This window comes from Lepisma saccharinum, chromosome 1 (assembly GCF_977018435.1).
Source record: "Lepisma saccharinum chromosome 1, izLepSacc3.1, whole genome shotgun sequence".
In the NCBI taxonomy this organism is placed as follows: Eukaryota; Metazoa; Arthropoda; class Insecta; order Zygentoma; family Lepismatidae; genus Lepisma; species Lepisma saccharinum.
This window is the reverse complement of record NC_139229.1, coordinates 125,245,558-125,264,513: the sequence shown is the minus strand read 5'-3', so window position 1 is coordinate 125,264,513 and position 18,956 is coordinate 125,245,558. Positions and strand designations below refer to the sequence as shown.

The 18,956-nt window shown below is 39.8% G+C and overlaps 1 protein-coding gene and 1 non-coding gene across 4 annotated transcripts in view; both read right to left on the bottom strand.

Annotated features, from left to right (window-relative positions):
• The window catches only part of AlaRS (alanine--tRNA ligase, cytoplasmic), a 115,558-nt gene that overhangs the window by 48,790 nt on the left and 47,812 nt on the right, over positions 1-18,956 (bottom strand). For all 3 annotated transcript variants that reach the window (XM_083138334.1, XM_083138331.1, XM_083138340.1), the window contains exons 2-3: positions 5,993-6,173; positions 1,100-1,288 (exon numbers count right to left, since the gene is read on the bottom strand). In XM_083138334.1, coding sequence (XP_082994460.1) covers positions 1,100-1,288; positions 5,993-6,139 — 336 coding nt within the window. In that variant the 5' untranslated portion in view covers positions 6,140-6,173. The remainder of the gene's footprint in view (positions 1-1,099; positions 1,289-5,992; positions 6,174-18,956) is intronic.
• Positions 2,281-2,351, bottom strand: TRNAS-AGA (transfer RNA serine (anticodon AGA)). The gene has a single exon. It is a non-coding gene; the product is annotated as a tRNA-Ser (tRNA).

The window sequence follows — 18,956 nt, the reverse complement described above, 5'->3', positions numbered from 1 at the left end:
TCTCTGGAGTAAGAGAACGCGAACGTATTCTGTGCGCATGTTGAAGGGTGTGCGCCTCGTCCAATGAACGCACGGAGGGGAGGGGTCTCCACGGGAGGGGGCGACTCGACTGCTCATTCGCGGTCTAGTAGTTCTGTAGTAATCATGTTAGCTCGCAAGTCTAGGGGAACTCTGCATTAAGGAGAGTGCCTCATAGTGTTGAATGTGTTCGAGAACAACTTGTTTGAAAAGTTTAAAACACATGGCTTTGTTTTTTTTTCAAATGTTTAAAACGTTTAAAACAAAGTGTTTTAAACATGTTTTTCAGACTTGTTTAAAACACATTTTGATACATGATGTTTCATAGTTTGTGGTTACTTGCATGTTTTTTGAAAATGTATGTTTAAATTTGTTTTATTTTTTTCTGTTCTTCGTAGCATCAATAGACAAACGTGCAATATTATTTGTTATTTTGTAAAACAATACACTGACCATTGTTAAGAATAAAAGAAGAAATTGGCAGCAGAAAGCGTTTTGCTTTACGGCCGTTACACCGCGCAGCACTTGGTTGCTTTCATCCCGCACCCTTCCCCACCTAGTCTGGCACCACCCACAAGCTTTCCCCTCTGCGTGGCGCTACTCCAGAGAATCCGGAAAAGCAGTATAGTAGGTTGATTTTTAAAGGTTGTTTTCAGGCTAGGGCGAAAGTTACAGGAATTTCAGCATTCTTTTCAGTAATCTAACAACAGTACTTTTCCCTTGACTATACTTATGAATAATTTCCCATGAACAGTTAAAACTTAAAAACAAACAAACACACACACACATATTAATAATAGCTACATACCTGATATGTTTTGCATATTAAATTCAAAATTTTAGCTTCTTTTACACATTTTCTCAATATGACACAGTTGCATATGTTGCAAATCATGGGGCTTAGCTGAGACTGTTTTACTGAAAACAGTATTTTCATTGAAGATTTTTTTTTTAAACTTATTTTCAAGATTCATTAAAGTTTTTCAACTACAACTGGAACAATTAATAAAAATGGCATTTACTAAATTTTATTTTAGTCATGTTATGTATTATATAAGAACTCACTAGATACACCAATTACCTTAAAGTAGTCTCCAAAAGACCAATTGCCAAGCATCTCAAAAAACGTGTGGTGATAGACATCTTTCCCAACGTCATCTAAATCATTGTGTTTACCCCCAGCACGTATACACTTCTGTGTATTTACGACACGGACATATTTAGCCATATCACTATTTGGATCCACAGTGCCAAGAAAGATTGGTTTAAACTGTAATGCAGAAACAGTGCACAATTAGAACCTAAAGCATTTAATACACAAAAAATAAACAAATATAGTTCTATTAAGTCAATTACCATATTCTTTTTGATTTACTTGACTAGATTATACCAGGTTTTTTTTAGTATTTTTTTTAGGGTACCAAACATAACATGTATTACTTTCTTGTTTACCTCCGGTGAAATATTCATCCTTATAGGATGAGACTTGTTCATCCATCAAGTATGTTACATGAATGTTTTGTTAGTCTGTACTTACTGCAGTGTCATGGAGGCACATAGGTAAAAAAGGTAAACGTAAAGTGCTCCCCCACGCTTAGCACCACACCATGAAGGCGTATAGGGGGTGTGAGGGTAACGCCCCACACTTTCTTGATCCGGTCATGAGTGGGGGGGATGTGATCAGCATCACGCCCCTGACCGCCTCTACCTCCTAGGGTTTCCCCCAGGTAACCATGTCATTCGACGCTGGGTGGGTGCCGGGGCACATAGGAGGGATCAGCACTATGCTCCTTTATCTTCTCAGTTGCCCCAAGGTACCCATTTATTAGAGGCTGAGTGAGAGCTGCATTATGCAGGGACAAGGTTTGGAAAATTCCCACTTTAGATCACACAGCCTGAGAATCAAACATTGGTCCTCTGTGTGGCAGTTATACACTGTACTGAATAGGCCACTGTGGGTATGCAATATTAGGTTGCTTTGAGAGAGAAAGAAAGAGAGAAAATGAGAGAGGGATGGATGAATGGATATATATACATATATATATTTTGTAAAATACAGTGAAACCTGCATTTCACATTTCCCCCAACATATGTTCAATCCTCATGGTGAAAACATAGCAAAATTTTATAAAATTTCCCTGATTTTACATTGTCTTGCATTGTAACGTTTTTCACCTTGGTACTCTGAAAAACAAAAAAATCCATGTTCTACTGTATTTATAATGTGATTGAGTGGATATGTAGATTTTCAGCGAAAAATGCAGGCTCGACCAGGATTCGAACCCGGGTCTCTGGCAATCTGTGCCATTGCTCTACCACTGAGCTACCGAGCCGGCCTGGCTTCCCCTGCATTTTCGCTGGTGCTGCTTTACCTGTGTGACATCGTCTCTGCAAGTGCTACTGCAACGGGATCTGTTGCCTTTGAAACACTATAGACATCGACGTTGCCTGGTTCTTCCCCACGTAGAGATGTCAATCCATTAAATTAGGCACACACAGGAAATAAAAAATATATTTTAACATTTCAATAATACAAAAGAATTAAAATAATCTAAAATAATCTACTATGTAGATTTTCAGAGATTTCGATTTTTCGCTGAAAATCTACATAGTACATCTCCTGTGTGTGCCTAATTTAATGATTGATTGGGCTCTGTGACTCAAACTCAGCAATACGAATGGGAAAAAAATTAATTGGTACTCAATAAATATCAGCTGATATTTTTGCCAATGCAACACTTCTACAAATATCCTGGAACTTAGGGCAAAACATTAGCCATCTGGTGACATACATTAATTTTGGGTGGATGAACTAACCATTGGTGGGCTCCATGCAACATTATTATTATTATTAATATTATTTATTTGCCAATATGTGTAACTTGAGTGGTCTACTTTTCCAGTATGTTGGAGGAGTATGTTGCATGTCTATGCATGCTGTGCAACTGGGAGATTCTACTTTCCAAATTTGCACGTAAATGGTAACCCAAAAATTCCATGCATGGATTGCAATATTCAACACCATTCAAACCTTCATCTTTTCAAACTAATATTTGGAATACATCAGCTTGAAGAAAAACTAAAAATTGCATGTCTGTAAGTTGGTTTGACATTTACATTATAATTCTAGGGGAGACCGGGGTAATTAGAACAGGAAACAGCCTGTAGAAGTTCCACTGTAAATTACTCAGAAAGTTACTGATGGATTTTTTAAAAAATTCTACCATTTCAAAGGACATCTTTTGTATATTTTTGAAAAAAATAATGACCATACCTGCATTGCAAATACTCGTCCAAAAAAAATAAATTGTCATGACACCATAAAATTGTTCCAATTACCCCATTTGGGGTTAATGGAACATAAGTTAGAAATTTCAACTGAATAGCTTTAGATTGCTGTTGGGGTAATACAAACATCATATATAAATGTCCCATTTACCCTGCAAATTTGAACACAATAGCTCTACTTCTTCTGGAGTTATCAATGCTTGTTTAAATAAAATCCCAAGTTAACGTCTTTTTTCATAAAGTTCAATTTCCCAGCTGTGAAGCAAACATGTGTGAATGAAAATCAGTGTTCTATGATTTATTTGAAAGGTTACAGGCCATTCTACAATGTAGTAAAGAAAAAAACTTCTAATAGTTACATGTACAATCTAGTATATCAATTAGAAAAAGTACAAAAAAGCATATTTTTTGGATGAAAACTTTCTCCAATTTGTAACAAGTAGTGGTAATACTTATGAAAACACTTAAGATAACTTACATTAACAGGTTTAACTGTCGTGAAAAACTAATATATACAGAAATTAAGCTTATCAGTCTCAAAAAACAATTATATATGAAACCATAAAATATAGGCTACATGACAAAAGCTACACCAAAGAACACTTGACCCATATTAACATTTGTCAGTTTGGCACCAGTAGATCTACTGATTTGAATGTTTGATTTATTTTTTGAAAGCTTCATACTTGCTCTTAATGATGTCATACAATGGAAGGGTAAATGGACCGATTCCATTTAACTCCAAAGGTCCGTAAAATATAAACTTCCTATCAATTTCCTCAACATCAGGTCTTCGTGGCCAATCGAACTTGCCAGTTTCTTTTTCCTCCAGAAACTTGATTGTTGCTTTAGACTGGCCATTAGAGATTTTAATAATTCTACCAACATACCTCTTTCGCTCGTAATATACAGCGTAGTACTTTTCCAGTTTGAATAGGCCTACATCGTCATCCTCTGATTCTTCATCGGCCTCATTAGGCCTACCACTTTCCTCATTGTTTTCCTGTGTTTTGTTCCGTTTTGGAACAGTTGGTATACCAGAACAACCTGGCTGATTTTCAGCTGCTGGGCCTGGTTCACTTTCGGCCTGTGGCTCCACGTCATCTTCAATGTCGGTGCTGTTTTCATCATTGAGAGATAGGTCTATTTCACTTTCTGAAGAAGTAGAGCTGGATTGAAGGGACATTCTTTTCTTGTCTTTTTTGGTCTTTCCTGTGGGTATTTTTTCTGAGTAGGGCGATTTCTTTTTTTGGCACTGGTAGGCCTAGTAGACATTTCTTTCAGTCGCTGCATAGCATCTTCAGTTGTTAGAATTTCGCCATACTGATCAGAAAGGCGTACTCTTGATAGATTACCACTAGACATTGTTCTTCGATTTTGTCCGCTTGGTCTGTGTTGTTTACTAAGAGATTCTCTGATGAATTGTTCAAAAGACAGATACTGGGATGGTGGTGTAGTACTTCTATTCAGAACATTTTCAACATCTGAAGGCGTTGGCATTGCTGTTGAAGTAATGGAAGAGGAAGGAGTGGTTGGTTGGCTGGCAGTGTGAATGTTTACTGGATCTTGAACTGCTCCTGGTGGGATGTCAGTGGAGGCAGTTGTATTTCGTGAATTCTGAGTCATCTGAACATCAGCAACAACTGTTGATCCAGGTTGTATGTCTTCTTGACTTTGATTACGAAATCGTGCTAGGGCAAGGGGGTCAAATTCTTCACTTGGAAACATGGATTCATCCAGTGGAAACAGACCAGTAGTTTTAAATCCCGACACTAGGTATGATTTCTTGAAACTCCTAGACCACACTCTCCCTATGTACTGAGCAAAGACAGACTTCGGCAAACGAGCACCAGGATTGGTTCTGTTCCAGTCTAAAAGCAGGTTGTTCCAAAAGTAGTTACGTTTCATGGTATTTCAAGATGATGTTCTTATTACCCCATGACTGTTCTAATTACCCCAAGCAAAATCAAGCAAATTACGCAATGTTCTAATAACCCCTTTGCAGAAATTTTTGGGGTAATAAGAACTTTGCTTATAAAAACCAGGCAAATTGCCCATAGACAACCAAACTCACATGAAAAGATGTGTGCCCTTATGTTTTATTATAGGGGTGAAGAAAATTTTGCAAGGGTTCTTTCATTCACATCCAGTATATTCAGAAGCAGAGAAACACCAAACATGCGTCACATCATTTTTTGCAGGTGTATAATAAAAGTCAAATAAAACTTACTTTTGTGTAGTTATTCCAATAACAAATTTTCTGCATGTAGGTTTAGTGTAGGTACATAGGTATGAAATGTTATTACACCAGTCTTTTCGTTTTAAATTATTCTACATTAACATGTTCCAATAACCCCATGTTCTAATTACCCCGGTCTCCCCTATAACTTGTGATCACAAAAACTAAACACTGTAAAGACATGAAGTATGCAGTTGTTGTCTTTCCATATTAAAAAAAACAAAACAAGTATTACACTAGACCCAATTGCATATGTATTTGACATTAACAAGTACAAACTTCCACCCTTCCATAACCAAAGTAAACGGAAAGTAACAAAGAAGAAAGTCTCATTTTATTAGCAAAGAAAGATGAAATTGTGGTAATGCTTGATAGTATACCCAAGCTGATAAAATGCTTTAACCGAGAGATATTATAAAGACGTTTGTGGACATTACTGACACTTACTTGATTCATGCCAGCATTGGCAAATAGTAAAGTTGGATCATCCAAGGGAATTGTGGATGATGAATGAACATACTCATGTTTCTTCTTTTCTATAAAAAACTTCATAAATGTGCTTCGCACATCCTTTGCAGTTTGTGAGCTATCCATGTTGATTATATGTGATTTGACAAGTGATCTAGACCTGTAAAGAAATGATAGCATCAGTATAATAAAAACCACATCACAAAATATATCAGATAAGGATGAAAATTGGATACAACAACTACATAATTCCAACTTTCTACCTTTAAACATGTTCAAAATAAGAACATTACAATTGTGAACATGCATGGTAACATAACATAGACCTGAGGTGCAAAAACATGTAAGAGCCAGAGTCTATATGCTGACTGCCGGCCTCACTCCCACCTGCGGAGGTGGGAGAGAGATCAACCAACCAGTGACGAGGTGACATGTGGTCAGCATGATGAACCCCCCAGTCATTGTTGTAGGTTTCCATGCCAGGGTTACGCTACTCATTTATAGTTTCCCAATTTCCTCACAATGGTGGGTCCCGTACACAGGTCGAAAGAGAAAAGTTGTTACACTTCCCCACAGGAGACTCGAACCTGCACGCATCCTGTAGCCTGACAACAGAATCCCTTCCAGTGGAAGAAGTTCCGTGGAGCTGTAGCATCTACACATCGAGATATAGAGAGGTTGTTCGCTTTATATCAGACTATTTTCGAATTGGTGCTGCCACCTGGCGTATCGTTGGAACTATGGGTCTGCTGGCGGGAGCAGTGTTGTGTCTGACCTTATAGGTGCGTGAGTGTTGGTAGTGAATGTTATCAAATGGTGCCGAAAATCAACCGGTATTGGGAGGGTTACGTAATGGCCCTTTTCCATGCTAAGTTTTCATACGTACGCATTGTGAAACAGTGTCGGGAGAATGGGTTAACATTCAGGGTGACTACTGCGAAAGCTATTGTGGCCCATTACACACAACAGGCTCTCCTTGTGAAACATTCACCCACGAAAACCACCAGCAGAAGGGATGCAAGCAAAGTGTCACCCGTAGTGTGAAGGAGGATCCGTCGATTGGCGTGCCAAGAAAATCCCTTGACTCAACATGATATGGTCCACAGATTTCACCTTACACCGTCAACTGTGAACAAAACAATTCGCAAGCGCCTCAGGTTGAAGTGTGTGCGGAAGGCCCGTGTACACCACCTTCTACCGCATCACATTGCCGAACGTAAGATGAACTGCAGGAAACTGTATGAAAAGTACCTGGTGGGTTCCAAATGGAAGAAAGTTGTCACAATGAATGAATCCTATGTCCATCTCACTGCTGGTGGTCACATTCGGGTGATCACATACCGTGACATTGATGGCAAGGGGCGCAGCAACTTTGTTCGTCAGTGCAGGGAAAGTTTCCCTCATGGCTTTATGGTTGAGACGGGATTCGGATATGAGGGTAAGTTGATGATACGCAAGGTGGATAAAAACGTGAAGGTGAATGCCAGATACTTCCAAGACTCCATTCTGACACCTATCTATCGGAGAGACATCCCACAATTGTATGGAATAGATGCGAACCAGGTGATGATCCATATGGACAAGGCTTCGAGTCATACTGCCAGAACATCACTACGTTTCTATCAGGATATGGCAGAGGAATTAGGAATTCATGTCATTCTGTTTGAAGACATTCCTGTGAAAAGCCCAGATGCCAGTCCAATGGATTTTTGTGCATTTGGACTGTTGAAACGACGTCTTCAACATCGCCGCCCTCGCACCCTGGATGGTCTATGGAAAGCTTGCAGGGACGAGTGGAACAGAATTCTCATGCCTGTCCTGCGCCGGAGCTTGCTGCAATGGAAACTGCGATGCCGGGCGATAGTCCACAATGCTGGGGGTCCAATAGAACATGATCGGTGGTGGCGGCGCGGTATCTCTTAAGGTGAGTACCCATCAAAAATGGTCAGATATAAAGCGAACAACCTTCTGTACAAGGTGGTCTGTTTTCCACTGACTGACCCTTATATTTTAAAATAAAAATATTGTTCTGGTCAAACAATTGGTATAGGGTATTATACAGGTATTAAGGGTGAACAGGTATTAATATTGATAATTATTGTGAACTTTATGATAATAATAAAACATTAGTGTTTAAGGTGCAGTCCTGAGCATATGGATTTTCAGGTTCTATCATTAGTGTGATTCTTATTAGAATATGAGTAAAAACCTACGTATTATACATAGAATAAATATCCAACCACCATAAAAGAATTGAAAATTCATAAGAAAATGAACGACAACTATTCTCCATCCACTGTAACTACAAAGCTAATGTAAACAAAACCACATGGCTTCTGAGAAATAGTTTCTTCCTTACGTGTTTGCCCATGAATATATTGGTTGTACAGCACATAATATAAGGTCCCAAAACTTCAATATGGTAGCTACATTGAGTGCATTATATACCTATACACCAGAATCCTGCACAGCTGCCACTGGGATAACCAATAGGATTTCTCACAAGTCACGTGCTTTGGTTCAGACTGACTTCGTTCTTACAGCAGACACAGAATAGATTGAATAGATTAGAACAAAACAGAACATTCAAGCCCTAGAGTTGAACTCAGAATAACGAGATCTCTAGTCAAGTACACAATGCACTTGGCCTCCAAAGCAGCTACAACCCAAGTACATTTTGAAAAACAAAGAGAAAACTATGAATTTACTGCCAGTTATTCTTAAGTTGCTGTTCTGTTTCTCTAATTTAATAATGACAGGAAATAATATGTGATGGAAAAGTTGAGAAATATGACGACAGACCACGGTTTTACTTAGGACTAACCTATCACATCTATTTCATAAATGTGTTGCACTATTCATTTTGCAAGGAGGTCCACAATGAAAATTGATATCTGCATCTCCAACCTTTCTTTGGGTTTATGTACATAAAAATATGTAAGGCAATACTTTTAAAAGTTGTTCCAGAGGGTATATTCTTTCAATGGACAGTTTGGAATAGCACTGGCCTTTCAGTATATACCGAGAAATTCACACAGTACCCTTTTATGCCTGCATTTTTTGCAGCTATATTTTGCAGGTTCACATGCAAATGGCATTTGCTGTTTGTAAGGGGGAGAAAAATAAGTAGTGAGGGCAGTGAAATGGAAATAGTGCTGCCATCTCATCTCACACAGAGTGGAAGACTGATCCATGTGTGATTAATTTAATGTACTGGAGACTTGAAGAGAAAAGATAATAATAATAATAATAAATTGTCTTTATTCAGCGGGCGAGGTTCAGCCAAGGGCTGCTCTGCCACCTAACCCTTGTCAATATGATAATACATATGATAATCCATAAGTTTATATAACTTATGGAGCAGTAAGCTAAACATAAAAAAAAACAGATACAAAAAAAATGAAGAAAAAATACATAGGAATTAGTTGAATACAAAAAAAAAGTGTAACTAGAAATACAAAAGACAATAGTAATAATAATACAATTCCTTATAGTGAGTGACTTGATACCTTCAGTATGTGCCCCGACTCTGCCATTGTTCCATTAACAGCAGATCTTTTATTTTACCTTTGAAATTTAATAGGTTGTTTACACTAGCGATATTTGCGGGCAATGCATTCTATGCTTTGGGAGCCGAAAAGGAGAAAGATGATTTGTAGCCCGTGGTAGAGTGATGGGGTAAATCGAAGTTGTTCCGCTTACGGGTAACATACTGATGGATTTCCCTACGGGAAGGCATCTTCTCAAACAGGTACTGCGGCTTACCTTCTGTCAGTATGCAGTGTATGAAACAGAGATACTGCAACTTCCTTCTGTTTGCCATGGTAAGAACCTGATTATTATTTAAGAATGGAAGAATATGATCAGATCTTTTTGCTTGAAAAATGTATCTTGCATATTTGTATTTTCTTACTGAGCTTTTGCGAGAGTTGAGGGCCGTAAAAATTATCACAATAGTCGAACAATTGGTAGATTAATGCTTGGATGAGTCTTAGCTTGCATTCCGCAGGGAGGAAGTCACGGAAACGATTCAGATTCCTAAGTGTTCCATAAGCTTTCCTACATTGCGTCTTTACATGTTCTGTCCAATCAAAAATTTCGTCAAAAGTCAGACCAAGATTTTTAGCAGTGTTATTCCTGACAATGGGCAAATTGTTTATTTTGAGCTCGATCTTAATATTTTTAATTAACGACCTTGAATAATTAGAACCAATGATTATGAAAGTGGATTTTTCTGGATTTATTTTAAGACCGTTAGATACACACCAGTTACTGACGCTGTTCAAGTCAGAATTTAGTGACTGAATCTTATGTTCCAACAAAGCGTAATGATCTGAGAAATATAACTGGGTATCGTCTGCATAAAAATAATGTGGAGTGAAGAATTTTATGACTTGCTGCAGATCTGCAGTGTAAAGGGTGAAGAGGAGGGGGCCTAATATCGATCCTTGCAGCACGCCTGCTTTCAGCGTTATAGGTTGAGACACATGAGATGGTGAATTATGTAATACGACCCTTTGACGTCTGTTAAATAGATATGTTTGAAACCAGTTTAATGTTGAAGGAGAAAACTTGTAATATTTAAGTTTGGCTAATAATAAATCATGCTGCACCATGTCAAAAGCCTTACTGAGATCCAGAAGTACTAAAATAGTGACTTGCTGTTTATCAATAGCATAGAGAATATCATCCACAACTTTAGCAAGAGCAGTGGCTGTGCTGTGTTTCTCATGAAATCTGGATTGCAGCGGGGGCAGTAAATTATTCGTGTTAACGTAGTTTAACGTCTGCGAATGCACTATTTTCTCGAGTACTTTAGATAGCACAGGCAAAAGACTGATAGACCTAAAGTCATTGTAAGAAGTGGCGATCTGCTTTTTCTGAAGTGGCAGGATTCGTGCTTCTTTCCACATTTCAGGAAAGACGCCACTAGAAAGAGAGGAGTTAATGACGTGTGTTAGCGGAGATAAAACATAAGGCAAGTTTGAGCATTTTAGTGCTGATACCATCTACTCCAAAACTATTTGAGAGTATGCTATAAATAGTTTTATGTACATCTTTAAAATATTGTTCAGTGGTGGAACAGGTTTTGTTCTCAAAATGCTTTATCTGCTGAGCCTTAAGTGGAGGAGGAATTTCAGATTCATTGCAAATTTTACCAAAATGGTCATTAACAGCATCTAGATCTTCAGTGGTACTTATGAGCAAGAATGTATTATCGTGAGACTTTTTATTGTTAACAATACCCAACTCATTCCACGTTTCTCTCCGGTTTAAATTTTTCCCGCCAAATTTGAAGGTAAGATAACATTTCTTTTCTTGTCTTATGACAGTTGTTGTAAAGTTCCGGAGTTCTTTATATTGTTGCTAGTTGCTTGGATTGTTCGAACGTTTGAACTTTCGTGGCACGTTATCTCTGATTCGCATCAACAATGTAACATTATTGGTGATCCACGGTGCATTTTTCTTATTGTGTTTTACGATTTTTAGAGGTGCGTGCATGTCAAAAACATTTTGTATATTTGAGGTCAAAAACTCCACTTTATTATTAACATCATCAAGTGCGTAAAGCTTTGACCAATCTACATCAGTTATATCTTTTGCAAAAATTTCTTCGTTGAAGGTATTAAAATTTCTACAATAAACGTAACTCGCTTGAGGTTCCGGTTTCTACAACAAGAAATCAGCGTACGCAACGCAGTGGTCTGATTTACCGATTGGAACAGTGACATTAGTTCTAAACAGTAATTCTGTATTGTCAACGGCTATGATGACAAGCAGCGTTTTACTTTTTTTGGTGATACGGGTTGGTTTATTAACTATTTGCGTTAGACCAAATGAACCAAAAATCGATCTTAAAAACCGTGTTTCTGGTTTATTCGAGGTGAGATAATCGCAGTTTACATCTCCTAACAGGAAGAGATTATCAACTAGTGGATATATTTCGGATATTAATTCTTCAAACAATGTAAGTTTTGTGTATGGGACATTGGGTGGTCTGTATATGGAACATACACCAAACTGCTTATTCATGTACTTCAGAATCAAAGTTAATGTTTCGATGCCTTCAGTATTTACTTTCGTCTCTATTGTTTGAACAGTCAAGTTAGATTTATGAAAAACTACAATTCCGCCACAGTTTTTCTTGGTTCTATTTTTTGTTAGCGTTTCATAACCCTGTATACTAATTAGAGATAGTGGTGTTCCGTCCTTTATCCAGCTTTCTGTAATGACAATCAAATCGAAGTCTCCCTCTTTTACAACAAGCCGCAGCTCGTCCATTTTCGGAACTAGCGATCTGACATTCGCGAGAACAACACGGAAAAATGAGTCATTGCTTGGCCCTCCCCTTCCCAGCAGCTGGTCATTACCTCGGGGGTTAATGGGAACCGTCCTCACATTTGAGCCCTTGCAAGGAATGCAGTGAAAAACTTTGGATGTTTTCAGGCTTACCAACTATTGAATACTTGCTATTAAAGAGTAAAGGTTTACCTTGTCTTGTGGAACAAATGACACGTCGGGCAGGTTGATATTTGGACACAGAGGTAACACGATTACACACATTTTCTTCATTACGTCACTCTTAATAGGACAAGGAATACACTGCCTGACAAAAAAAGTTAAGCACCCAGAAGGAGTGGTTGGACGTGAATGAAACTACATATGCTGAAAGTTCATGTACCTTTATTGAACTGATTACAATATAGGATGCAAGAGTCAAGACCGTTGGCAGTTACAGGTGGAATGGTTGCGCCAGGTCAGTAGGGTGGCGCGCCCCCTCTGGCCGCAATGCATGCCCTTATGCGGTTCGGAATAGTGTCAAACAGCCTTTGGATCCTCTCCTGAGGCACGTTCGTCCACAGGTGTTGCAGCTGTCCCTCCAGATCCCGCAGGTTGGCACTAGGACGGAGTCCCCGTCCAATGTCATCCCACACATGTTCAATGATGGAGAGGTCCGGGGATCGTGCTGGCCACGGGAGGACCTCAACATGATCTAGGCAGTCCATAGACACATGGGCTGTGTGTGGGAGTGCATTATCTTGTTGGAACACTGTCCCAGGGTGCTGTGCCATAAGGGGTAGGACGTATGGACGCAGAATGTCTGTGACGTATCGCTGTGCCGTCAAAGTCTGCCGAAGCACTATTAGAGGTGACCTGAACGCATATCCAATGGCTCCCCACACCATGATGCCAGGGGTCACACCTGTGTGTCTCTCCACAATGTAGGCAGGATGTGCCCTCTGCCCTCGACGCCGCCACACCCGCCACATCGGAGGTCATGGAGAAGCGGGACTCATCACTGAACATGATGCGACGCCATTCGTCCTCTGTCCATGCCTCCCGAGCACGGCACCACACCAACCGCAGGTGTCGGTGTTGTGGTGTCAACGGCAACCGGCGCATGGGGCGGTAGGACCTGAATCCGGCGGATGCGAGTCGTCGAGACACTGTGCGGGAACTCACAGGATGTTGTAGAGTGTCCAGTACATGTTCTCGGATGAGGGGTGCCGAAGTAGTGGGATCCCGCACTGCTTGGAGCGCCATATGACGGTCCTCCCTCGGGGTGGTGTTTCTTGGTCGACCTGAACCTGCACGACGTGTATGGGTGCCCTCATGTACCCATTGATTCCAACATCGGGCCACTGTGACACCTGAATGGCCCACATGCCTGGCAATTGCCCGATACGACCAACCCGCCTCATGCAGTCCCACAATGTGGCCTCTGTCAACTGCTGTCAATTGCTAGGTCGGCTGTCTAACGCATCTGAGAGGCATCGCCGGTGCTTCGTTTTCCTCTCTGAACTTCGTGCTGCACTGTCTGACTCACAGCAGGTGACTGGTCCCACCTTATCAGCAACAGGAGGTGACATCACAAATGCCCTCTGGTGGGCGTTCTACACATTACAGTTCCTTGTACATCTAATCATTTACTCATACATCAATGGTATGCAGGTATACCGAAATGGGGTAATCTTCGACCACTCCTTCTGGGTGCTTCACTTTTTTTGTCAGCCAGTGTATATATATATATATATATATATATATATATAAAGAATATGTTGAATATATATGCGAAAAAATGAAGCAAAAAAACGAGCGCACACGCAATCACGCATACACATACACTATTGTTGCTAAATCAGATTCAATAATAATATGATATAGTGAAGAACTTAAAGTATGTGTTATTATGCGGCAACAGATTAGATAAGAACAATATTTAGTTCAGGTGAATGCAATCCTTGTGTATTTGATCTTGGGTCACTTCAGGGAGGAGGGGAGACTACAACGACAGCTGCTCCAGATCTCTCATGCGGGTGAAGGTATGTTTCCTGCCATTCTCCGTGCGTACGATGATACGCCCATCCTCTGTGTAGCAAGAGCATCGGCCAACTCTGTCTTTAGCCACTCGCAGGATCTCTTGGCGAGTGGCCGTGAGGGACTCCGTGATGAAATAGGGGCACTCGGCGTCCCTTAGCATCCTCTTCGAAGACCAAACCAAGTGGCGTATTTTGTAAGTGGAGAATTTTACAATAATACATCGTCTTCCCTCTTGTAAGGCGTCGGCCACGGAGATGGAAAAGAAGATGGAGGACATTTCCTAACCTCTGTGGAAAGTTAACAGAGGATTTCCTAAAAATCACTTCAGAATGTCTGGAGCTGGACAAAATTTCATGGAACAAAAACTAGTTAATATTTTGTGTACAAGAAATGTTGGCAATAGGTAGGGACATTGTATTTTCGCGATGCGCGAAATGTGAAAAAAAGATGCAATTTTGAACATTCTGGACGTAAGTGCACCCCCAATGATGAAATATACATGAGTTTTATTCGGGAAGTAATGCGAAATGTGTGCTTTTCCACGAAATGAACGCTTTTTCGCGAAATAACCGTGAAATATCATGAAATTAAGTAGAAAACACGCAAAAACTGGCAATCAAGGTTGTGTGCGCAAACTGTCGATTTGTAACAAAACGTTTGCCTAAAGTTTCCTACCACTTGCAGCTGAAGAACGTTTTATCTTCGATCACATCAGAAAGATGCTGCAAATTGGGATTTCCCATGCACATAATCTCAGTTCGAAATTTTAGCTCCCTGTCAAGCTGCATTCCTCTCATCCCCCGAATGTCTACTCAACTTCCAGTTTCATTGAACTTGCTAGCTGTAGCAGCGATAAGATTAGTCTGTTTTTTTTTCCACCGCTGGTATATACCGCTGATCTAACATTTTATTTACCGCTCTCCTCAGTTTTTATTTACCATAAATTTGTCTCCCTAGCAATAGGCAACTTTTAAAATGTAAAATTATTTTATTCCTTTCAATACAGTGGTCACCTAGCTTGCAAGTTTAAGCAACATTTTTTTAAAAAGTTACCGATACTTGTGTAATTCCAATTTAAAATAACAAAGGCTATATTATATATATACATACATACATATATGTACATCTGTGTGTGTGCCTGTTATTATTATTATTACATTTTATACGTATACATTTCTGACTATACGACGCACGCTTTTAGAAGTGATATTGGGTGGGGCCATGCAGAGGGTGTGCGTGGCGATCAACCAATGGCAGGAGTGCAACGTTGTACAGTTAGGAGACTGCGGCGTGGAAGTTAAAAGCAGTGTTCTGTATTTTTCTTGCGCGCAAGAAGTTTTCATAAAACTCGCCACTTTAAGGTTCACCATAAGATGGGAAAAGACATTTTGAACCTGACTGTCCAAATCCCATAAATTTCCGTCCCCTACAGCCCGAGTTATCGTTCCTTGAAGAAACAAGGGAAACACCTTTCATTTCCTTCAGCCTGTTTTTTTCGTTGCCACCGTGTTGACGCAGCTGAGTTGTTGTGTCTAGGGAAAACTGTGGGTGTTAAATTCCCCTCGATATAAACAATGACCTTTCATTGTTCTGGGCGTTCTCGAACATTGAAAGCCTGGGTCAGTTTCAGTTCAGCGTTTTTGTAGCAAGGCCGGTGTAAAATTATTCGCTCATCGTTCACTCGTGCGCCACAAAGAACAGTTTGTGAAAAGATTAAATACAGCCCTTTCGTGCGATAGTGTGTGTTCCGTGTGCTCTTTTTATTATAAATAATGTCACTCTCAAAACTTAGAACCAGTAGTACAGGCACCAAGGGTGCAAAATCTAATCATTAACCTCCAGGAGAGTGATTCGGAAATGAGTGAAATCAGTGACACGGAGACCCATGGGCGTCCGGGAGGGGGGGCAAGGGTACCGTGGCCCCCTGGAAAATGAAAGTGAACCAAAAATTATATATTTTTCACATATAATTTCATCACAGCCACAATAATATGTGTTAATTATTGCATGATTATGATATTCAAATTTAAGCAATGTTTTTGAGGGAACAACACTATTATGGAGGAAAATGGGCCTTGTTTGCCCCCCCCCCTGGAAAAAAGCACCTTCCTTGCCCCTCCCTGGAAAATATCCTGCGGACGTCCATGCGGAGACCGAGGAAGGCGAGGAGAGCGGTGATGAATAAATACCTTCAAGCTTCTTTCAGGTATGGGTTTCTCGTATATGCTACAGTGATATGATATTATAATCCTGTGTAGAAATATTCACTATATTATTTCGCTGTACTCATATATACCGTGCATGCATTATCAAAAATAATGGACACATCGCAAATTTTCTGTCCTTCCCTTGCGCTAGCAGTTAGTTTGGCAACAGCGCAGTAGCACTGGCTGGGTATTGACCGAACTCATGTTCCTTCTAAAAGTGTGCGCCGTATAGGGGTGATGAATAAATTAACCCACCAAACGATGCTCTGTTGCAACGATGCACCTCAACTTTACAATACAATCTTTTTTTATAGATAAGTGACAATCAATCAGATGTTTCAAATATTAGAGAAATATTAAGCGAAGCTAAGAGCAAGGCACTCGTGTCATTGTCGTCCCCCTCTCGCCCAATGTCGAAAAATGAGATCATGTCTCTACAACCTCCTCTAAAACTAAGGGATTACTCTTCCAAAACTAACATTTAATAATCCGTGAACAAAAGAGTAATTGATTTACCAACCCCGGATACTATGTCTAAAACTAACAGTAAAGCTGTAATGTGAAACCAATCTAGTCTCATTTTTTTTTCCTTTATCAATGAGAATAAAAATTAGTCAACGAAATTTAAGGAGAGAATGAAAATGTACCAGTTTCTTGCTTCTATATAAGGTGATTGACTTCAGTACAGTGATATTCCGACGTGATTTTGCATTCGATATATATACTATCGGCAAATGATTTTTTTAAAAAAAATGCATAGTTCTATCGCTCGGCGTGGAAGGAAATCCAAACCCATCACTACACTTTCCAGAGAGTAAGTGCAATCAACTGTCATTGAAAGAAAATTATTCCCTTGCTGCATTCCTTGTGCCGAAACATGCCTGTTGAAACCCAGTTATTCAGGTCAGAAAAACAAAAGTCTAAAATTGGGAAGGAAAAGGTCGGGGGGGGGGGGGGTTAGCCCAGTTATTTAAATATCCATGAATATGGTATGTATGTATGTACTATATCTGAGACACATCCACCACTTTCATGGGTGATGACATTTTTGACTGCGGGAGGTCTCTAAAGAGAGAGATGTCCGCAAACACCAAAGAAAGTGGAAGGATTACCTACAGGTGGCTCGTTGGCTTTTGGGACCTCATTGGGGTTATTGTTACATGAGACTGCATCTGTACTAACAAAGGCTGGTACACTTCTAAGAGAATTAAATAGAAGCAGCAAACTCCTATGGGGATAATTTCACGTTACGCTTGATTTGTAAGATACTTGACTGCGAGTTTTATCTGCCCTGCATACGGATCTTTGTGTCGCGTACTTACTGTTCACAGAAACTTGAGTGCAGGTTCATTTAACAAATGCACAACTATTTTTTTTTTTCAAAACCAAAGGTACGTTGGAAAAGGTGAACAAAACTTTGAAAAGGAACAAATTTTGATTTTGGCCGTGCTTCTAGCGACTCAAAAACAATGGTATCGGCTAGGATCGGTGCAAAAGTATCAACCAATACTTGGCAATACCCCAGTTCTCATTTGCCTTTGCACGAAATGGAAATCAGTCTTTCCGTGAGGTGGTGTACTCGGTTTCTGCCACTTCAAAAGAGGGTACTGGAGGCCTCCCTATGCTTTTACAAGCATCTTGAGCACTTTACCTGCCTCTCCCCTAACTTGGGGTATTGGAGCCAGGGGGTTGCAAGAAGAATGCCACCACTTACCAGTGTTGCCAACTCATCAGACTGATGCAGCAGAACACGCATAGCACAAGGACCGTATTTTTTGTCTTATGGGCTGTACATTTGCACTTAACGATTCAGTACGTACGTGCATGAACGTCCTGAAGTGGGGGGACTAGGGGGGTCCATGGCCCCTTCCTGGAAAATGAATGTCCACCTGAAAATTATATATTTCACACATTATTTCATTTCAGTCACAATAATTTATGTTAATTATTATAAGCGTGTTGAAGGAACATGATAATTTCAGACTGAAACAGTGTTTTGGAGGGGGCGTTCATGATATGGCATATGTATAAATAATAAATATATCACTAGATAGCGTAAAGTGCTGCGAAACCGAAGATCCTAGGTTTCAACGTGGTAAAGGCATCCATTTCATCTGTTCAACGTTCGATCTCATCATCGCAGTATTATCGAGCTTGGTTCGATGTTTTCTGAATGCTTTTGTTTCTTTGCTGAATGTTGTAGTTTGTATTTTGTGTTTGTGTGCAAACCAACATTTGTTTCTTATACTTAGCAATATTTCTATTTATATCATTTTTAAACTTTTTTTAAGGAACTACACTATTTGTCCGCAGACCCTCTGATTGGGAGAGGGGGCAGAACCTTTGATGAGACACTTTTTTATTGTATTCGTGAGTATGAAAAAGGGGTGTATATAGTGTCCACGGAAAATCCC